Source organism: Bidens hawaiensis, unplaced genomic scaffold, assembly GCF_021521415.1.
Source record: "Bidens hawaiensis isolate Kalapana, Puna unplaced genomic scaffold, B.hawaiensis_p1.1 tig00003244_1, whole genome shotgun sequence".
NCBI classification, from domain to species: domain Eukaryota; kingdom Viridiplantae; phylum Streptophyta; class Magnoliopsida; order Asterales; family Asteraceae; genus Bidens; species Bidens hawaiensis.
The window spans coordinates 2,613,159-2,634,886 of NW_027491178.1; the positions used below are offsets into that span (position 1 = coordinate 2,613,159).

The 21,728-nt window shown below is 35.4% G+C and overlaps 3 protein-coding genes across 3 annotated transcripts in view; all 3 read right to left on the bottom strand.

The window, feature by feature from the left end:
- Nucleotides 1-332: 332 nt before the first annotated feature.
- Nucleotides 333-1,650, bottom strand: LOC143622857 (F-box protein At2g02240-like). The gene is made up of 3 exons (XM_077093886.1): nucleotides 1,234-1,650; nucleotides 1,025-1,137; nucleotides 333-906 (listed from the first exon to the last, which is right to left on the bottom strand). The coding sequence occupies exons 1-3, from the start codon at nucleotides 1,324-1,326 to the stop codon at nucleotides 495-497; spliced, it is 618 nt and encodes a 205-aa protein (XP_076950001.1). The 5' UTR covers nucleotides 1,327-1,650; the 3' UTR covers nucleotides 333-494.
- A 334-nt stretch (nucleotides 1,651-1,984) lies between these two features.
- LOC143622922 (uncharacterized) overlaps nucleotides 1,985-21,728 on the bottom strand; it is a 34,676-nt gene continuing 14,932 nt past the window's right edge. The window contains exons 6-7 of the mRNA XM_077093927.1: nucleotides 2,271-2,411; nucleotides 1,985-2,113 (exon numbers count right to left, since the gene is read on the bottom strand). Of these exons, the coding sequence (XP_076950042.1) occupies nucleotides 1,985-2,113; nucleotides 2,271-2,411 (270 nt within the window). The remainder of the gene's footprint in view (nucleotides 2,114-2,270; nucleotides 2,412-21,728) is intronic.
- LOC143622861 (uncharacterized) lies at nucleotides 3,289-18,660 on the bottom strand. Its single transcript, XM_077093888.1, has 9 exons — nucleotides 18,479-18,660; nucleotides 17,693-17,790; nucleotides 17,501-17,563; nucleotides 17,307-17,399; nucleotides 7,987-8,787; nucleotides 7,823-7,876; nucleotides 6,712-7,701; nucleotides 4,602-5,600; nucleotides 3,289-4,128 (listed from the first exon to the last, which is right to left on the bottom strand). Exons 1-9 carry the CDS (start codon nucleotides 18,576-18,578, stop codon nucleotides 3,289-3,291), a joined length of 4,038 nt encoding a protein of 1,345 aa, XP_076950003.1. The 5' UTR covers nucleotides 18,579-18,660.

The following is a 21,728-nucleotide window of genomic DNA, read 5'->3' on the forward strand; positions in this document are numbered from 1 at the left end:
TTTGTACCCACAACATACTTTAATCTATCATCCATAAGCAATATCTGAAGTCAAATCCATCTAGTGTGTTTCACCAACCCTTAAACTTGAGAATATGACACATATCCACAAGAGCACCAACAACATTATTGTTAGGACGCTTAGGCGGCATATTCATATGATTTGGTGGACGGACGATCACAATTGAGTACCCATCCGCTTGGGCTCTTGTTTATGGGTGTCCGGAAATAAAAAACAAACATATGGAAAGGCGGTGGGCCCGGGTGCAATGGTCAAATATAACAAAATGATTTCTTAAATTCGAATATTTATTTTTTCAACTTGTTCACAAATCTTATTGTAATCATTTTGTGGGTTCACTCCATTAATAATATGAGTTAATCGTTTAATTCAATCATCTTAATTCGATTCATTTCATTGGTGTCGAATTCGTAACAATTTGAATACTGATACAACACAAAAACAACATATTAATTTGATTGATACATATTCCTCTACATTGGACGAAACTCCAAGCCACATACAATAAGCCCCGACATAGTTCCCTCGCATGTTATCAATTTCAAATTCATAGGAATAACATCCTTTCCGAGATTATTATCAAACTTTGAGTTGAACTTCCAGATCCTAACCTCCATCCATCCATCTTTCCGCTGCTCTGGAACCCAAAAGGCACCATGATGATTCACACTGGCTGGAGATCTAAAATAGATTATTTGGTTCTCTTTATTTCTACGACGTGGTAGATCTCGTACTTTCACAGGACAATGCAGACCTTGACATTTTTCTGAAAGCTTGAACACAAGGTAACATGTGTATTCCATGAATGGTGACAACATTTGAGTTTCGATCTTGTACTTGATTGCAAATACTTGTTGGCGTAGAAGCTCCACCACATTTTTAAATCTGCATGTATGATATTGGTTACATACTTTTTAGAAACAAAGTATAATCTTTTTAAGACCTTAAAATGCAACATTCATATTTTGGTACTTAATTTCCGAAATTTAATCAAAAGGCAAACCTGGAGTCGGCTGAGGATTTAGAGGGAAGAGGCTCCCATTCTTCAGAGTCGTATAAAACACCCGTTGCATAAAGCATTAGCTGTTTCTTTCCATTCAATTTCGTCAGCAACAACTGTTTGTTAAACGACCAAGAAAATTTAGTGCCAAGATCATAATTAGGAACACTTTAAAAAGTTATATTTATTAGTGAGAAATAAGAAAAATGGACCTTGTCATTAGTAGTTAGTCGTTTTTCCAAGTCCAAGTTTGATTTTTGAACTTGTTGGACTTTAAATGGATTCTTGTGATCTTCTTGTACCATCTGTGTATACCAAAATGTAACAATATATTATAAACGTACAACATAAAGGTAAAATAATAATAGAGTATTTTTCAAACTTGCTTTTTTAATGGCTCTAAACTCAATGCCATCAATATAGATGGTGCTACTAGGGCAATAGTATCTTGAAAAGCTCTCTAGTAGAAACCTAAAAGAAACATCTTCCTTGTGATTCAAGAAGCGGTGAAATTCAATCATTATCCACTTGTCGTCTCTCCACGTTGCAAAATATGAATGTAAAGTATCAGTTCCATTATTGTACTTCAGGTTCAAGTACATACTTTCTTTACGAGCAAATATTGTTGGATCAGAAAATTTGAAAACCAGATAAACCCCGTATGACATTGGGAGATAAAAATTTGTTGTCTATCATAACATGGATCTTTAAATTTGAAATATCCAACATCTTTGCCACTTTCCGAAACCAATACGTGTTATGAGCGGTCAGTCTAAAACATTCTAACACATAGTTATTGATAAAGCTACTTTTAACTACCAGCCAAGAGTGATCAAGATTCATCAAATATTTGTGTTAAGCGTGTATACACTGATTATCAATTAATATACTAATTAGATTTTGCTACAAAAGTTTAAAATGAAAGTGTGTATGTGCGCGCGCGCGAATGTGTATGTGTGTGTGTTAGAGAGAGAGGAACCTTGATACATGGATAGATCTCCACTTATGTAATCCATGGTTTTTATAAGAAAACTTTGCTGCTGTTGCTGATATCATTTTATTTGTTTCTCCATTAACACCTAGTATAAACCACTGATACACAAAAACAAAACAAAACAAATAAGTCTAATTTCTTAAGAGGATACTTCTATTCTTTATGAATCCCAGAGCTCTTGAGGATTTGTTTTCAAATAAGAAAAGACAAAGTTGAATGATATACATGAAACTGAACAAGCTAATTAGTAATTACCACTTTCTCCTCTGGAAGGAGGATTCCATCAGAGAGCTTCTCGTAGATATCCTTTTTCTTGTAGATTTCAGGGGTTTCCGACAACCGTATAATTTCCTTGTAGTCTCTAGGTAGTTTGGGCTCCCATATTTCAAAGTCCTCCTATGTATTCGTTAAACAGTCAAAGAAATAATATTAATAAATTTTCAGTTTTACATGGAGACCATATTTTACTTTGAAATAAACAAAAATGTCCAACAAAAAAAAGATCTGTTTTTAATAAATTTTAGTTAAGCTAAATAAGTGATTTATTTTCACATTTTTTGTATAAGAAAACTTTTAACCCACATGTATTTTCCTTAAAATCAATTGCTTAATATTTCTTTAATCATAGATGAGTACATGTTGTCTTTAATCTTAAGTATTATATAAACGAAAGCTCCATATATCCTCTCAAGCTACCAGATTGCTTAATTTGTAAATGGAGGTTTCTCATGCATTTGACCCGAATTCACGGGTATGAGTCTCACCAAACCCAGATAGCCCTTAAACGGGCTATAACATCTCATTAAATTAAAATTAATTTCACCATATATTTAATATGAAAATCCTATAAAATAGGGATATGCTAGAAATTAGTATCCGTTTTTTTATAAAAAATATATTTTATTTATAAATTATAATTAAGAAACAATTTAATAGTAAAAAAAGTAAGCGGGTCATGGGTCTCACCTCTAACCAAACCCAAATAGCTTTTAAACCAGGTTGTAACATCTCATTTATTTATGAAACCATTTAATCGTCAAATCCTAAGTATATTATTAACTTCCTTACAATAAATAAAATTAAAATCCAAAAAATATATAAGTATTACAAACGAATAATGTGAAACAACCCCGTAATACGGGGATAAAAACTAGTTTGATATATATACAACTAACACTTATTGCATTTTAATTAAAGACAGATGCATCCAAAGGAAGCGAACGTACACTTGCTTAATAAGAAAACTTACTTGAAATTCCATTGCTCTCTTAAGTTATATCGCCACCTTGCTTGCCTTTGGTCGCTTATACCGCTTAACATGTAAGCATCGATAGGCAATATTTGCAAACGTGGTCAATGATTGTGGCGCAATTTGTTCCTTTATATCCTCAAACACTATTTCATCAAGTTTTCCTTGTTCACAGTAGTGTTTAGCCAAAGAGCCTAAAGGCTGACTGCTACCTTCATGCCCCTCTACCCATGCCAATCCTCCGCACAAGATTTCAAATAAAATCACACCAAATGAATATACATCTGATTTTTCAGTTAAGAAGCCTTGTTTATACTGCAGGTCAAGGTAAGCATCATTACTGATATGTTCCATGTCCTGGCGTGATGAATCTAATGAGGACAACTCAAAATTAGAAATTTTGGCATCCCAGTTATCATTTAGTAAAATTCCATTGCTTTTGATGTCCCTATGTACCACCTTCTTCATTGTTACATCACCTTCATGAAGGAACTCCAATGCACTTGCAACATCAATGCATATCTTGAGCCGTTTAATCCATCTAAGATTAGAGTCTTTTAAATATTTATTAAGACTTCCTTTAGGCATGTGCTCGTAAACAATGATCTTTGCATTCGTCTCGTTAGAGAAGCCTACAAGACCAATAATGTTCTTATGCTTACGCTTGAAAAGAGTATCAAGTTCGGTCCGAAATTGATCATCAAACATGTGATCCCAACACTTTGCAACAATGGTAGCATGTGGTAGCTTTCCTTTATATGCCTTCCAGTGTCTCCCACTTTCACAGTAATTCTTTTGACTGAATTTTTCTGTGGCCAATTCAATGTCTTTAATTGAAATTTGGAGCCTTTTCATGAGGTTTTCCTGTGAATTATAAGGCATTATATCGACATAGTAATTCAAAATAATACACAAGTAGTTTTTGGAAAAAGAAAATGAAAATGCGGATAATTAAATCCGTAATTACTCATGATCATGTACTCAGTTTTGCACAATATCCAAACAAATTCACGAAATATAACTAAATCCACCGATGAATAACATGCATGCATTGTTTAAATGTTTGATCATTAGCTTTCTTTTTATAATAGGCCAGTTATTAAATTAATCCACAAACTTAAGATTCAAAGGTACGAGTTATTAATTAATTTACTTGGCGTAATATACATGATACATCTAAAGTTCTAGCTAGTTTGTAGTTAACATATTCCAATTTAACATGAAAATAAATCCCACATTTCCTTAAATTTATAATGGTTAAGCTGCATAATACTTTCTATAACTGGTCAAGATATGAATAGAAGAAAGAATACTATATTTCAGAAATATTGACTTACTTGAAAGTTTAATGCCGTCTCAAGTTCCTTGATGACGATTTCCATTGTTGGGCGCTTGGCTTGAGCTTCTTCCAAACATTGATATGCAATTTTCAAAAACACATCCAAAGAGTCTTGATTTGGTCCTCTATTTGATGTAAAAATGCCACCATCCGTTACTTGCTTTAACTTAGGATCTAGCAATATCTTCAATGTTCCATCACTGAAGTGGTTGTGTGCGACATGTGGAAGCCCTTTTTGATTATTATATATGTAAATGGGATCATAGGCTAACCTCCCACAAAAGATCTCAAATAGTATAACTCCAAAGGAGTAAACGTCCGACTCTTTCTTCATTACAAGTGTTTTTTCAAATTCAGGATCCCTATAGAATTGCGTGCTAATGAGAGTGCTTGCCTCTTGATTTGGTAAGTGGAATTTCGAAATCCCAAAGTAAGCAATCTTTGGCTCCAAGTTCTTTCCTAACATAATGTTGGCACTCGTTATATCTCCATGTATTATCCCTTCTTGGCTATCCATCTTGGTGTGAAGGTGATTGAGGCCACGTGCAATACCAAGGCACATGTGCAGACGTTGCGTCCATGTAAGATTATCCAAGTTATCAACAGTTTTCAAATAGCCATCGAGGCTTTTGTTAGAAGCATGTTCATAAACAAGGATAACCTCATCACGTTCATCACAAAAGCCAAGAAGAGATACTATATTGAGATGGTTATAACCAGTACGCATTCCGATTTCTGTAACGAACCTTTCTTTTACATTCCCGCTACCAGAAATGTGTTTTATAGCTACAGTGATGTGTGACTTTGGCCATGCCTTTGGCCATTCACTATCACTTTTCTCTTTAAATGCCAACAAACTTTTGTTCTCAAAATCATCAAGTTCTGCTTTATACACCTTACCATATTCATGCAACCCAATACAATATGTGTCAGAGAAGTTTTCGGTCGCCAACAATATATCACCGAGCCGAAACCTTGAGAGTACCACGGTTTCCCCCTGCACCATTGTTTGTTAAAATGAAGGTTAATTAATGTTGTAGTATATATACATGCCCTTGTGACGATGATAATGATATTGTAACTTGTAAGGAAACTGTCCTATTTCCTCACTTAGTGTCAATTCATAATTCAAAAGATTTGAATAGTCACTAAAAAGTATGCTTCTTGACATGAGAGATTTAAATGCATCAACATATGATATTCTCACATTACTTACCACATAATTAGTAATTCTTGGTTCAGGCCCCACTTTAACACTCACCAAATCACACAAAACTCACGTATGAAAGAAAGTTACTGGAACAAGAATGGTATCAATCTAGACTTCTTCCACACACATCACCAGCTAAATATCTAAATATCTGATGACCCATTTATCCAATGCTGACCAAGATGAGGACCTGTCTGACCCGTTAATCCAACCCGACTTCATCCGGCCATCAAGATTATACCCAACAGTAATTATTGTAATCCTTATTCCTTACATGTACCCACATGGGCGCTCAACTAGTGTCTACAAATATGTTGAGGGATAATATTATTGTTTTAGTACTTTTACATTTAGTTTAACTTGTGATACTTCAATAAATAAATAAAAAGATGGGCCGGTATCATGCATATCTTACCCAATCTCGCCCTAGCTATATCGTTTTCTCAATCTCCCACTCTCTTGTATATATTTGTTTTTTTTTTCCTTTTCGGGTGGTAGGAGTGGACTCATGATGCATATGGATGGGATGAAATTGGGTGTGGTACCGATGGGGAACTCCACCCCATCCACTCGGTACTAAAAGAAAATCGGGAAAGGTGGTGAAATGATCCTGGTTAATATCAATCAAATGCTTCATAATAGTTATTTAATGAAAATAATAACTATTAGTATTTAAATATGATAATATTCTTTTAAATTAACACTTGTCATGGTTCCTCACGATATTTAGCTTTCTATTTTGAAATAGACAGATTATAAATCAATTTTTTAGCGGGACAAGTCATCATGATTCACATTCATAAATCATAAATTTCTTTAAAATGTTAATGATGAACATAGTAATTACTAAAAAGGGATATTGAAAAAAAATATTATAATATTTGTAAAGGGTTCTTACTTGTAAGTTCAAAGCATTCTCAAGTTCCTTGGTGACAACTTCCATTGTCGGGCGCTTGGCTTGAGTTTCCGCCAAACATTGATATGCGATTCGTGAAAATGCTTCAAAAGACTCTTGATTGGGACCTCTATTTAAAGTTACAATGTGTTCACCAACTTCATCTATCATTTTAGGGTCAATCAATTCCTTTAGTGTTTTCTCATTGTAGCGCCGCCTTGCAATAGATGCAAGCCCTTTGTCATTTTCCTCTATGCAAATTTGTTCATAGGCCAACCTTCCAGATAGCATCTCAAATAAAACCACTCCAAAGGAATAAATATCTGATTCCTTTTTATACTTTGCTGAAGTCACATACTCTGGATCCACATAAAAATTTGTGCCTGCAATATGTTTTGTATGGATAGTGCTCGCTTGTTGGCTTCTGGAGTGGAATTTTGAGAGCCCAAGGTCAGCAATCTTTGCTTTCATATTTTCATCCAACAAGATGTTCTCGCTTTTTATATCTCGGTGTATTATCCTAGGTTTCCCCTCCATACTGGTGTGAAGGTAGTTTATTCCACGTGCAATATCAAGGCAAATTTCTAATCTTTTTCCCCAAGTAAGATTAATATTTTTACAAGTGCTTCCCAAATAATCACTCAGACTTCCTTTGGAAGCGTACTCGTACACAAGAATTATGTCATCAGCTTCCATGTATAAGCCAAGAAGTGAGATAACGTTTTGATGCTTACAACTTGTAAGCAATTCAATTTCTGTTAACAATCCTTCTTTACTGGCCACATCTTGCCTATTTTTGATGCATTTTATTGCTACAGGTGTTTTGCTTTGTTTTTTCTGTTCACCTTCAACTGATGGTGAATTTTGGATACCTAAAAGATCAAGTTCTCCTTTATACACTAAGCCAAACCCGCCACCAGCTACAAAGTGTGCTTCATCAAAACCATTTGTTGCCTCTTTTATTTCACTTAGTGGAATCTTCAGCCGTTCCAACTACAAAATAGTGTGTTAAGATATAATGGGAGTATCATCATAGTTGTAAAACTCGCTAGGCATTAGTCGGGCAATGAGATATCAACTTTAGTTATTATGATGAAAAATCAATTTCGTTTACCTTGAGGAGATATGATGACGTGACTTCATCTTTATCTGCAGCTGTTGAGTGTTCCTATAACACCAATTACCTCAATGCACAATAAATTAGCAACCATAATAATAAAAATGACCGAAGGAAAGAAGAAAGCCAAAAGAAAAAATAAAAAATAAAAGTCGCCTTACATGATTTTCATGTTTCCATTGAAGTTCAAACACACCCTCAAGTTCTTTGACAACCTGATCCATAGTTGGGCGTTGCACAGGATGTTCATTTAAGCACTTATCCATTATTTTTGTTAAGAAAGTCAACGACTGTCTATCCATTTGTTCTCGTAACTTGGGATTAATGATGCCTTGACGTTGTGTTTTCATTGGTTTCACCATGTAAAGGACTTCAAACAACAATACACCAAAACAATAAACATCATATTTGGGTGTCATATTTGTGTTGTCAAAGCTGTGAGACGAGAGAAGGCGATGCCTCCAACTTCGAGGATATTTTGTGGAATGTTTGAAACCCGATATTTTAGGTTCCAAATCTTTATCCAAAAATATTTTAGAGCTATTAATATTACAATGTACGACATCATAATGGATGGCACTCAATCCACGAGCAACACCTAAACATATTTTCAGTCTTTGGAACCATCTGAAATCCGGATCACTAAGATGTTGGTCTAGACTTCCGTTAACTGCATGCTCATATATGAGTATCTTTGCATCATACTCGTCACAAAACCCAATAAAAGAGATGATATTTTTATGCTCGAGACTAGAATGAATTGAAATCTTAGTCCGGAACTCAGTGTCACCCTGCCCAAATCCAGGTTTAAATCTCCGTGCACAAATATCAATCAACTGTCCAGATCTTAGCATTTGTCCCTTGTAATCGTTTGAAAATTCACCTTTCTTAATGAGATTTTCATCAGCAAAGTTGTTTGTGGCAGATACTATATATTCAAGTCGGATTTTTAGTCTATCAAGCTGTAGAGAAACAAAGAGGAAAATAGGGGGATGAAAGTCAAAAAAGAAAACCACCTAAGCCATGTATTAGAAATGAAAACAATAGTAATGGTTATTATATAGCCACAAAGGTTGAAATATCAAGACACGAGATCAGTAAAATTATATCATTGTAAGAGAAAACTAGCTCAAAAACTCATTCCAATAATTCTTTATTGATCACACATCCAACGCCTCTACTCAAGCACTATATTTTTAGATCAAACTCTTAACTCGGTGACCAAGGCGTTACCATGCTAATCATATTACAGTTATAAAACTAAAACAACTTGACATATGTCACATATTACAGTTATAAAACTAAAACAACTTGACCAACTTAGGTCTTTACATATTCACCGACTTGTGAATAGTGAATACCGTCCAGAATTACCAACAAAACATACATCATTACAATATGTGTATATACCATTAGACTTATCAATATTTGTTATTTCAAATCTTAAATCTTCTTCAGAAGATCTTGTTACTTTCATCATCTGTATGCATGTATTGTGTGTACGTGTATGAAATTAAAATAGAGTATTAAATGATATCTTCTTCTAACAAAAGAAAATAATTAATGCCGCATGTCATTCTAATATTCATTTTCATTCTAACATTCACGCCTAAACTACCATAGACCGATATGGTGCATACATATATTTCTTTTTGCAATCTTTTGAGATGAACACGTTGCCTACACATATTCAATAATTATTTATTCAAATATTAATATGTTTTCCTTCTTACAATTTATACTAGTGACTGATGCATGTGTTTAAATTCTGGCGAAGAAATGCATTCTTCACATCTAACTGATATATAGGCCAAGATTTGGAAACCGTAATGCAAAGAACGCTCCGTGTTGTAAATATATGTTTCACCACAATCCAGACCAACCAGCCAGGATCGGCCGTCAAAAACTAAACAAACCTTGTACTATTTTAAAGAGCCATCTAAAACACGTCTTGTGACGGAAAAATTCACATACTTCTAACAATATTCAGTGTGTACACAATTATACATCATTTGCATCTCGTTTTTAATTGTTTCTACAAGGATTCGAGTGGATTTTGTATTTGTTAGGTTTACTTTGAATTTTCTGGAACAAATAACCTCTGGATGATCAAATGAAAAAATAAACAACCAAGATTGAAGAAGATTCTTGTGACATAGGTCAAGCACGGGTCATGCCCCATCATACCATGCCCCCGTGCCCCATCACTAGAGGACAAAAAATCATTTCCACTCACACTGTCATGTCTGAAGTTCAGTAGGCCTACATCACAGCCTCTATCCACAGATTGTGCACCGTTTGACGAAAAGTGCTCACTTTCTCGTTTGAGAAGTTAGCATAAATATTTATCCACGAAATTGTGGCAAGGCACGGGGTGCCATTGTCCATTGAGTCAGATCGGGATACACGTTTTACTTCAGGATCTGGAAGAAGTTCTATGATTTAATGGGAACAATACTAAACCCTGCGTATCATCCTCAAAGAGACTAGACTGGTAGTCTAAAAGGACCATCCAAACCCATGAGGATATACTTCGTGCCTGTATATTAGACTTCCATGGTAGTTGGGATGATCACTTGAGTTTTCATACAACAGCAGCAACCATGCAAGTATTGGTATGTCGTCGTTTGAAATGTTATACGGTTAGTGCCATAGAACTCATTTTTGTTGAGGAGAAATTGGTCAGAAAGAGCTAGCTTAGAAGCTTAGAAGTCGTTCAGGAGACAACAAGGTTTTATCAGATTATGGCCAAGGTTAGAATGAAAGCAGCTCAACACCAGCAAAAGTCATACGTTGATAAACAACGACGACTGGTCAAGTTTAGCATTGGCGACATCGTGATGCTGAAGGTTTTACCATGGAAAGGAACCATTCAATTCAGAAAACTAGGAAAGCTGACCGTTCAATATGGTGGAACGTACATGTGAGGTGACTTACCAGTTAGAGCTACCTGCAGAGTTGGATGGGATCCACTCTACCTTTCACATTTCTCACTTACGAATATGTCTTGCCGATGACACAACCCATGTGCCGTTAGAGGACATCGAGGTCAATGAAAAATTGAACTATGTAGAATTTTTTTATTATATATAGTGTTAAAGAAAGAATTATGTAATTAAGTATGGGCTTTATATGGGCTTAATGGAGTTTATGAGTACAAATACCCATGCACATATATATAATCAATGTGTGTGTGTATATATAATAATAAAGTGAAAATTATTTTTTAAGATATATATAATTTTTATTTTTTAAAAGATATATAAATTTTATTTTATTTTTTAATTCCGCCTCAGGCTTACGCCTAATTTCGCCTTGAGGCTTACACCTCGTGAGGCTAAGGGAAACGCCTTGAGGCGCAATTCCGTTCTTTTAACCTTGACCCTAATAACCCTTTTATCACCCCTAATTACACCATAATTTTCACACACAAACACTCTCAATCCAAGATCCAAGATAACAAGACTATATCTCATTTCATTTGTGCTAGAAATCCATCAAAAGAAGCTACATCTACAACTCTTAAACCGGATGTAGATCTAGAACGCCAAAAGGTAAGAAATGGATTAAAGGTTGTGTTTTTGGATTGATCTTTGGCTTGTTAAGCCTTAGAATGGTAGATCGGATAAAACCGATGGCTCAGTTTTATATTTTGCTATCAAATGAAAACCAATTTTAAGTAGTTTATAAGAAATTAATAAACTGTGTACCCATTTTTTGGTCATTTTTTTATAAGAAATTAATAATCTGTGTACCCATTTTTTGGTCCCAAATGTGTAATATCAGTTAAACTATATATTAACATAAATAACTATAGTTTCAAGTGTAAGCTCATTATTTTGGGCCCAAAATTTTCAAGACCAGACGGTAAAGGCGAAAAAACTTGAAACCGAGCCGACCCCATTGTGAAAATCGAAAACCAATAACTGAACAAACCGTAACCAATTAAGCGGTTTTCAAACAACCAAATATTTAGTTTTTGAATCATATTTTGCTAAGGGTTTGGGTCGAGATGAGTTGACTTTTGACCAACAAACTATTTTTTTCGATTTTAAGAAAAGGTCAATTTCACAGTATCATGTTTACGCGTCATTTCAAACAGACAATTGGAAATATCATATCTATTCTTCATAGTAAAATAAAATTAAACCAGATAATTATAACTTGTATGACTATAAGAGTTTGTTATACTGAACATACAAATAGGGGAAAATATGTTTCTATTAGTTTATTCAGCAAAACACGATTTTACTAAGTAAATAATTTTAATATTTAGTGTTCTTATTTCTTAAAGAGAAAATGTGTTATTATGAAGCCGTGGGCTTGTAAAAGGGTATATATGAAACTTGCGCTTTAAAAAAAATTAATAACTAATGTGTTAACTACTACTACGAAACAATAATAAATAAATTTTGAATAAAAACTTGTATCTATTAGAAAAATATATTTTGGTCAACTTTCAACTACCTTTACAACTAAACTATTTATACGTACTATTAGACAATTAAGTTTATTATATGCATGTATTATATTAGAGGGGCTAGAGTGTAAATGTATTCAGTATTTATACTCCTATAGTAATCAGTTATTGACATACAATATACAAATACGTTTACCAAGTTTATCTTGTAAGTTGTTTGGCTAAGCTTTTTGTTTTTGCTTTTTTGCTTTTGGAGGGGTAAAATGTCTAAAATGCCTCTTCAAAAAGCAAAAAAGCTTTAATTTGGTGCTTTTGGAGGGGCATTTTGGACATTTTACCCCTCCAAAAGCAAAAAAGCAAAAAGAAAAAGCTTAGCCAAACACCCCCTTAGTATCAAAGCCTCCTAGGTTCTAACCCTAATTCTGCCGTACCACCCCTCCTCTTTGCCAGAAATCAAACCACCAGCCATAAATCGATCCAATGGCTCTTCTTTGCTGCCTTTACTACCACCGAGAAAACTTCACACAATTCCCCACAAATTCAGTTTTACCTTGTCTCCTACAAACTATGGATATTGGAAGGCTATGATTCAGCCTTTTCTTGTTACAAATAATTTATTTGGCTATATAGACGGAACCATTCCTTGTCCATCAAAACAATCCAGCAAACAACTCAAAAAGCCAAGGAGGGCACTTCTGCAGAGCCGCAGCCAAACCCTAACTATACAACATGGGTGGCTAATGATGATCATGTCCGGGTACTGTTGATATCAACCATCTCAGAAGCTTCGTTTCAACACGTTCAAGGTACTACCTCTCGAGATTTATGGCATTCTCTTGAGAATGCTTATGCACCCCACACTTCCTCAAGGGAGTTTACCCTTAAAACACAACTCCTTAAGATTGCCATGAAGGGTGATGAGACTATCTCAGCCTATCTTGCTAGGGCACATGAGTATGCAGATGCCCTAGACAATATTGGTGAACCAATGAAAGAAAAAGATTTGGTCATGCTTGTTATCCCAGGTCTTCGGGACGAATACAACAGTTTAAAAACCAATATCCTTGCAAGGCAATTTCCCACAACCTTTCTTGAACTTCAGGGATTGCGATTGCTATCTGTCTTGACTTCATGGTCAAGAAGAATATTCCAGATATTTCACCCGTTCAAGCATTCACAGATGTTACAACCAGCAATAGCTCCACTGCTACCTCTGGTTCAATAGTTCCTCCACCTGAAACAATGCAGGCTCTTCAACAATTGGTTTCTCAACTCGGACTCCAACTTCAGCCCGCTTCACAGAACTCCCCACAGGCCTTTTATTAAAATCGGCCAAGTAATACTCGTGGGCGGGGGCAAAACAACCGTCGTGGAGGACATGGTAACTACAACAATAATCGTAATCAAGGAGGAAACAGAAGTCAATTTAGTTGGGCCTCAAACCAAAACACCATTTATGGAACGTGCAACAGATGTGGTATTGGTCACATTCCATCACTATGTCCTAATCGTGATCCCTCTACCTTAACTATGTTGATTCTCGCTATGCTGATTCTCGCTCACAAGCGTCTACCTCATGGCTTCCTGACACAGGTTCCAACTACCATGCTACACCAGACTTCTCCAGTTTCGATACTGCTGAACCATACAATGGTAAGGACAATCTTTTTGTTGGTAACGGTAACGGTTTACCCATCCTTCACGTTGGTACCTCACACTTTTATTCACCAAATAAAACCTTCTCTCTTCAAAATATTCTTCATGTTCCTGAAATTAAAAAGAATCTACTTTCCGTTCAAAAATTTTGTCTTGATAATGATGTATTTTTTGAATTTCACTCTACTTTCTTTGCTGTGAAGGACAATTCTACACGCATTACCCTCCTCACGGGTCCAAGTAACGGTGGACTCTATTCCATAAGTCTTCCCAAGATTCAGTCATTACCGAAGTCGCTTTCTCAACCACTCGTGCTTCTTCAACTACATGGCATCAAAGACTTGGTCATCCACATCCACAACTTTTCCAGTTTATGTTATCTAAATATTATTTACCTGTTTTGAATAAACATTTCAGTTCTCATTGTAATTCTTGTTCTGTTGGAAAGTCATCCAAACTTAATTTGTTTTCTTCTAATTATAAGAGTTCTCATATTTTGGATTTACTTTTTTGTGATGTATGGGGTCCTGCGCCAACTAAGTCGTTTGATGGCCATAATTATTTCTTGCTATGTGTTGATCATTACTCAAAATTCATGTGGTTTTTTCCTTTAAAACCTAAATCTGATGTGTTTGATATTTTTAAAAGGTTTCTTGCTATGATTGAACGCCAATTCCAAACCAAAGTAAAATCTGTTCAAACCGATTGGGGGGGGGGGGGGGTTGAATTCCGCAATATTTCCCCATTCTTCTCTTCTTTGGGCATCATTCATCGCTTATCTTGTCCACATACAAGTGAACAAAATGGTATCGTTGAAAGACGTCATCGTCATGTGGTCGAAACCGGTCTTACTCTACTATCTCAATCCAGTGTACCACAACGGTTCTGGAACTTTGCGTTTGACACGGCGGTTTACTTAATCAATCGTATGCCGTCTCGGGCACATCTCCTTTTGAGCTAGTATTCAAACACAAACCCGATTTCTCGTTCCTTCGGGTTTTTGGCTGCCAGTGCTATCCACACCTTCGTCCTTATAAAATACACATATTGGACTTCCGATCCACACCTTGTGTGTTTCTTGGATATAGCACTTCTCACCACGGGTATCGTTGCTTTGACCCAACTTCCGAACGAATATACATTGCCCGACATGTTCGGTTCAATGAAGAATACTTTCCCTTTCGTAATCAGCCCGCGGTTATTTCAAACACGCCGTCTGTTAACCCGTATGTCTCATCCTACCCTAATCCCCCACTTTCGCAAACCGCACCATCTAAAACTGTTGACCCAACCTCTCCACCATCCCCTACGGCCTACAACGGACCTCCTATCCAGCCCACATCACCTATGGACCACCATGAACCACACTCCAATACTCCTTCTCAAACACCTATAGCCCCGCAACCACCGTCCCCACCTCTACAAACTTAGCAACGCCGACCTAGGCAATCTGCCTCCACCTCTAATCCACTTCCAACCAACCCGACCCAAATCCCACCTAGAACTCGACCTCCCAATTTACGCCAAAACCCCAAGAAAACACGGCCTTTCAACCCATCTTCCTTTCATACAACTGTTGTCCCTTCATAAACTGAACCTGCCACCTTTACTGTTGCCAACAAAAATCCTCTTTGGCGTAAAGCCATGGTGGAAGAGTATTCGGCCTTAATGAGAAATGGTACATGGTCTTTGGTTCCACGAGTATCTAATGCTAATGTAGTCGATTGCAAGTGGGTTTACAACTAAAAAGGGACCAAACAGGGGCTATCAAACCTTACAAAGCACGCCTCTTCGCTAAGGGTTTTTGGCAACAGCCGGGGATTGATTATCAGGAGACGTTCAGCCCGATTGTCAAAGCGACGACTATTCGTGTTGTTCCATCTTTAGCTGTTACACAAAAATGGCCTTTAAGGCAACTTGATGTGCAGAATGCGTTTTCACATGGTGATCTAAATGAAACTGTTTATCTGCAACCACCAGGTTTTGTTGAACCGACAAAACCAGATCACGTTTGCCTTCTTCACAAATTTTTATATGGATTGAAGCAGGCTCTAGGAGCCTGGTTTCATCGATTATCCAAGGCCCTTCATGCTTGGGATTTCAAGGCTCTAAAACAGATCCCTCATTGTTCGTTTATTCAAACAGGGGCACATTATTATACATGCTGGTCTATGTTGATGACATTATACTGACAGGTAACAACCAGGATGCTATTGATTCAGTAGTCAAGAGTTTTAGACAGACCTTTGCAGTCCTAGACATGGGCAACTTGTCATATTTTCTGGGAATTGAAATTATTCACCATGGTCATGACATGATTCTATCACAAAAGAAATACATTCTTGAACTTCTTCAACGGGCAGGTCTTTCTAATGCTAAGCCGGTTCGTCACCTATGGCCACTAATGCTAATCTCACCCTTGGTGATAGTCCAACATTCGACAATCCAAATACTGTCAGATAGTGGGTGCCCTTCAGTATGTTACCTTTATCCTGTCCAGATATCAATTTTGCAGTTAACAAAGTCTGCCAATTTATGCACTCTCCCACTGATAATCAGTGGTCCGCAGTTAAAAGTTCTTCGCTACCTGCAAGGCACTGCTGATTATGGCTTACGGCTCGAACATGCTTCTAGCACACTTCTCCATGCATATACCGACTCAGCTTTTAATTCTCTAAGTGCTTTCTCTGATGCCGATTGGGCTGGTTGTCTGGACGACCATCGATCCACCGGGGGATATGCTATTTATCTAGGTTCCAACCTAGTTTCATGGTCTGCATGAAAACAAAGGACCGTCTCTCGGTCGTCCACTGAGTCTGAATACAAGGCCTTGGCTGATACGGTTGCTGAGCTAACCTGGCTTCAAACACTTCTACAAGAGCTTCGAGTTCCGATTAAGTCAGTACCTACTTTATGGTGTGATAATTTATGTGCTACGTATCTTTCTGCGATTCCTGTATTTCATGCACGCGCAAAACATGTAGAAGTTGATTTTCACTTTGTCAGAGAGAAGGTTGCCCGACGGAAGCTTTTAGTTCAGTTTATCTCTACAGATGATCAAATAGCAGATGTGTTCACCAAGCCGCTATCTTCACAACGATTTCTCCTATTACGGTCCAAGCTACAGGTCGCTCCCCGGCCTTAGCTTGCGGGGGAATATTAGACAATTAAGTTTATTATATGCATGTATTATATTAGAGGGGCTAGAGTGTAAATGTATTCAGTATTTATACTCCTATTGTAATCACTTATTGACATACAATATACAAATACGTTTACCAAGTTTATCTCGTACCCACTGTGAAAAAAAAAAACTTAATTGACCCGTTTATAAGTAGATGGGTCAAAACAAAGATTTATTATTAAAAACATAGATTTAACATTAATAAATTAAAAATAAATTACCTCAGCCTTTGTATCTGAATCTACAAGCCTGTATTTGATATCCTTTGCAATTGAATAGAAAACTTGCCCCACATTTAAAGCAGTTTTTGCACTCTGCACAAATATGATATTATTAACATATAATATGAATAATAATAACAAGAAGTTTAGTTTTCTTCATTTTAAACAACTACTCGGAACCTTAAATAACTTACAGTTTCAAAGAACTTAATGCCATATTCATTAGCAAGTGCTTGCCCCTTGGCAGTAGGTACAGCCTATAAATAAAAGATATTATTTAAGTGTCATAAATTCCAATTTCACAGTTTAAAAACTAATAATAATAATAATAATAATAATTATTATTATTATTATTATTATTATTATTATTACTATAATAAATATACCCGTTTGCTTTCATCCATATCAGCCTTGTTTCCCACCAAAATCTTGTTAACATCGTAAGAAGCATGCTGTACGACGTTATGAATCCAGTTTCTTATGTCTGATTAAAGAGACGGGGAATAATGAGATCGTCAAACTAAATCACTTTATCCAAAATATTAAATCGTTATAGTAATAACAAATTTATTGTGTTTATATTAAGAAGAAATCATTAATAGCTTTATTTAATGAGGAAACAGCAGCCGTAATGATAAACGAACGAACAAGAAACAGTTAAATGAATAGATTTTCTTATTCATGTTTGTGACTCTGTTCTTTAAGAAAACGAACGTGTTCGTTAATATTCTAAACAAACGGTTCACAAACATACACGAACACATATGAACATAAATGAACGAATACCTAGCAAAAGTAAACGTATTCCCAAATTAATTAAAGTCTAAAATAGTGGGGTAATTACATCCAAACTTTTAAAAGTAAACAAGGATATCTGATAAAGGTTCCTATAATATGAACTTCCAATTGATTTAAATTAGTATTAGTAACAAAAAAATTCGAATAAATATTTAAACCAACATAAACAAACAACTATAAATAAACGAATGTTTACAAATGTAAATGAACGAGCAGAACCTGTGCCATGTCCGTACATTAATGTAAATGAGCAAAAATAGGTGTTCAAGTTCGTTCGTTTGTTTACAGGCCTGCCTTTATCCATCAGTGATGATTAATAACAAATTGAAGAATTAGTTATAAAGCAAATAGAAGCAGAAGGAGGAAAAGCTTACTACTGAAAGATGACTCGTCTGTAACATCATACACCAACAATATACCCATGACTCCTTTGTAGTAAGCTAAAATTCCCAACAAAAAATGTGTAAATTGCATACTACTTAAATACTAAACACATGACATTAAAAATTAAAGATACTATAAGCACAAGATAAAACAATATCTGCGGGGTAGAAGTGTAGAAACTTCTTTACAGCCAGTTTACTTATTTTCAGTCGTTTCAAGATATGTTTTCCATCTGACGGGTCAAGCAAAAATAGTTTAAAAGGGAAAGGTTGGTAAGTCATCCAAGGTGTGTTTTTAAGCATAAACCTCCTGAATCAAATTTACTGAAAAAGCTGGATTATTATCAAAATAATAAGCTTGTTTAACAAGCAAGCCCAAGCTAGAGCCGGCTGTCGACCCTAAACGAGTCTATTGTTTATATACTTTTATTTAACATATTAACTATATATTTATCTAATAATTATTCTTATATATAGAATCATGATAAAAACAAACAAATTATAGATAATATGTTATATATAAATATTATAAATAAATAAAAACCTATAAATAATATAAATTAACTAACAAGTAGAAACAAGCCAAGTCCAAGCCATGCTCGAGCTTGAAAAACTACTCACGAGTCAAGCTCGAGCTTTAGAACTAGAGCTCAAACTGAGCCCATCTTGAGCTAGAGCTCTCATAAGTTAAACGAGCTCAGGCTCAACTCGTTTACACCCCACGGCTGCACCCATTCCCCAACCCACCTAACTAGTCCATTTTGCCACCTCTATCATCCAACATAAAGAGAAAAAACATACCCTCTGTTATAGTCTGGAACCGTTCCTGACCAGATGCATCCCAAATTTGTAGTTTGATACGTTTGCCATCGAGCTCGATGGTTTTAACCTTGAAATCAATACTGTAATTCCCGATTACAGTTTTTATAATGTCAAAATTCATTGTAAAAATACATAAATTAGCTGACAATGTAGATACTATGAGAATAACTCACCCAATGGTACTGATATAACTAGTAGTGAAAGAACCATCAGCAAAACGCAGAAGAAAACAGCTCTTTCCCACACCTGCAAGGAAATCAAAATATGCTCGTGAAATAAAGAAATAGAATAGAAACGCAAATCGGTAAAAAATTACTAATTAAGATTTCAAAAATTGAAAGCGATACGTCAATGTCTAACCGTTTTTATGGTGATTGCCTTACATGATGCTGTAACGTGAACTTAACGTAAAAGATTTGACATAACGTTAATATTATTAGAAAAAGAGCCATACAAGGTGATGCAATAATGTTAATCTATATACGTTATAAATTTTAAATGATAAAGACTTTATCATATAACCATCTTGTCGTTTGTCAAAACTAGTATTAGACAAGTATCAACTCCTAATCCACGCACCATAACTACATAAATGTTGGAAAATGTTTGCAATGTTCATGCCAATGTGGAATCTTTAATAATATTTCGAAACTAAAGAAGTCGCGCTCCGGTTTCTAAAATGAAATATCATAGTGAACAACATATATATTTATGTAAACACAATTACACATCAAAACAATTGGCATATACTTTGTACTGCAAATATTTGTGAAACGTGAGCTTGTCATCAACCATTTATTAGAATGATATGCATGATTTCATTCCATTTCCAAATACTAATATGCTAGCTAGAATGGCCACTTTTGTTGTACAAGTTCAACCTTTTTAATTTTCGATGAAAAATATAAGACTCCCTCTTTTAACATCATTTTCTTATGAATTGCATATAAACAATGAGAGTATCATAAACACTATCTTTCACTAAAGAATCAGCCACTGGTTCTAAGTTCTAACATTAAGAAGACATACATCAGACTAAACATTCCATTATTTGCTTAAACACAGTAAACAACAATCAAACACACAACAAATTAAACAATAAACTAGATTCATACCGAAACCACAATCTAAAGCCCTAACACTTGTAAACACTAACAAAAATTTTGTGTAGACAATCATCATACACCTCTGAATTCATTAAATTCAAATCTACAACATCAACAAGGTCGTCTCCAAGAAACACTAAAAATTTTTGGGCAGAATGCGATTATAAATTCGGGCCTTTAAGTAAAATATAAATTCGATAACTTACATATCAAAAGTAAATGATACGATATTGATAATTGGGCAATAAAGTTGATCATTTGAGCTTAATGCAGTTGTTTTTTAATATAAACGAGTTAATAGGTTTACTAGCAATTTTTTAAAAAACTTTAGGGCCTCTGAAATGATTGAGTCGACCTCCCTGTCTCCCCATCCCAGGCGGCCCTGCATGAATAACACGCGATCCATATAACAACAATTAACACTAAACAAAACACTTACTGGTATCGCCAATCAAAAACAACTTAATCAGGTAATCGTAATTTGCTGATCCAGCCCTATTCGGTGGTGGAGCGGCCATTGATTAATCGAACAAAAGGCCCTAAAAATACACACACTTACACCTGTTCACATATCAAAATGAAAGTCACAAGTTTAATTAACGGATGTATGTAACTGATCGGAAGTAATAGAAGATAAAGAGAAAGATATTATTATTATTATTATTATTATTATTATTACCGTTAGGGATGTATGTAACTGATCGGAAGTAATAAGATGCCTGTGGTTTGTTAGTGGAACGAATGAGTGTTGACGCCCGCGCAGAGTCAAAGATTAACTGGTAATTAAAGACTTTTGTTTGTCGGTTTCTGAAGAAGGAAAACAAGTGGCGGACCGTAGGAAGTGGCGGGTGGACCAGGGAGATATTGATTTGATTTGATTGGATATTGTTTTATGTAAACATTTTATTTATAAATTTACATGTCTTTTTATTTTTATTTTTATTTTTATTTTTAGGCCGATCAGTATAGTTCAGTGGGGATCACGGACTAGTTCTATATGGAACACCGCCCCAGGTGATCGGAGGCGCATTTCTCTCAAATGTTTAATGAAAATGGAGGAAAATGAAAAATTGAAGGTTGAAGGTGATTGATGATGATAATGAAGATGTCGGTCAAGTTATTTTATAGAGGGGAAAATGAAAAAGATGAGAAGTATTTGTAGCCACACAAAAAAACCTTTAAAAAATTTGAATAAAAAGATCATAACTCAAAATTTAATAAAAAAACGAAAATAGTAAAAACACAAAAATGTTTCCACCGTCTTTCTCGTTCTAATAAAAAACACAATTGTAAGTGAAAAAAGTCGTTGTGTC

Coding starts and splice junctions, on each gene's coding strand:
- LOC143622861 (XM_077093888.1), bottom strand. CDS start 18,578: ATGCAATTTACACATTTTTTGTTGGGAATTTTAGCTTACTACAAAGGA. Junction 17,564..17,692: donor ATATGGATGAAAGCAAACGG/GTATATTTATTA, acceptor TTTTATTTATAG/GCTGTACCTACTGCCAAGGG. Junction 5,601..6,711: donor AGAATGCTTTGAACTTACAA/GTAAGAACCCTT, acceptor ACAATGGTGCAG/GGGGAAACCGTGGTACTCTC.
- LOC143622857 (XM_077093886.1), bottom strand. CDS start 1,326: ATGGTACAAGAAGATCACAAGAATCCATTTAAAGTCCAACAAGTTCAA. Junction 1,138..1,233: donor GACTAACTACTAATGACAAG/GTCCATTTTTCT, acceptor TTTAACAAACAG/TTGTTGCTGACGAAATTGAA. Junction 907..1,024: donor AAATCCTCAGCCGACTCCAG/GTTTGCCTTTTG, acceptor TCATACATGCAG/ATTTAAAAATGTGGTGGAGC.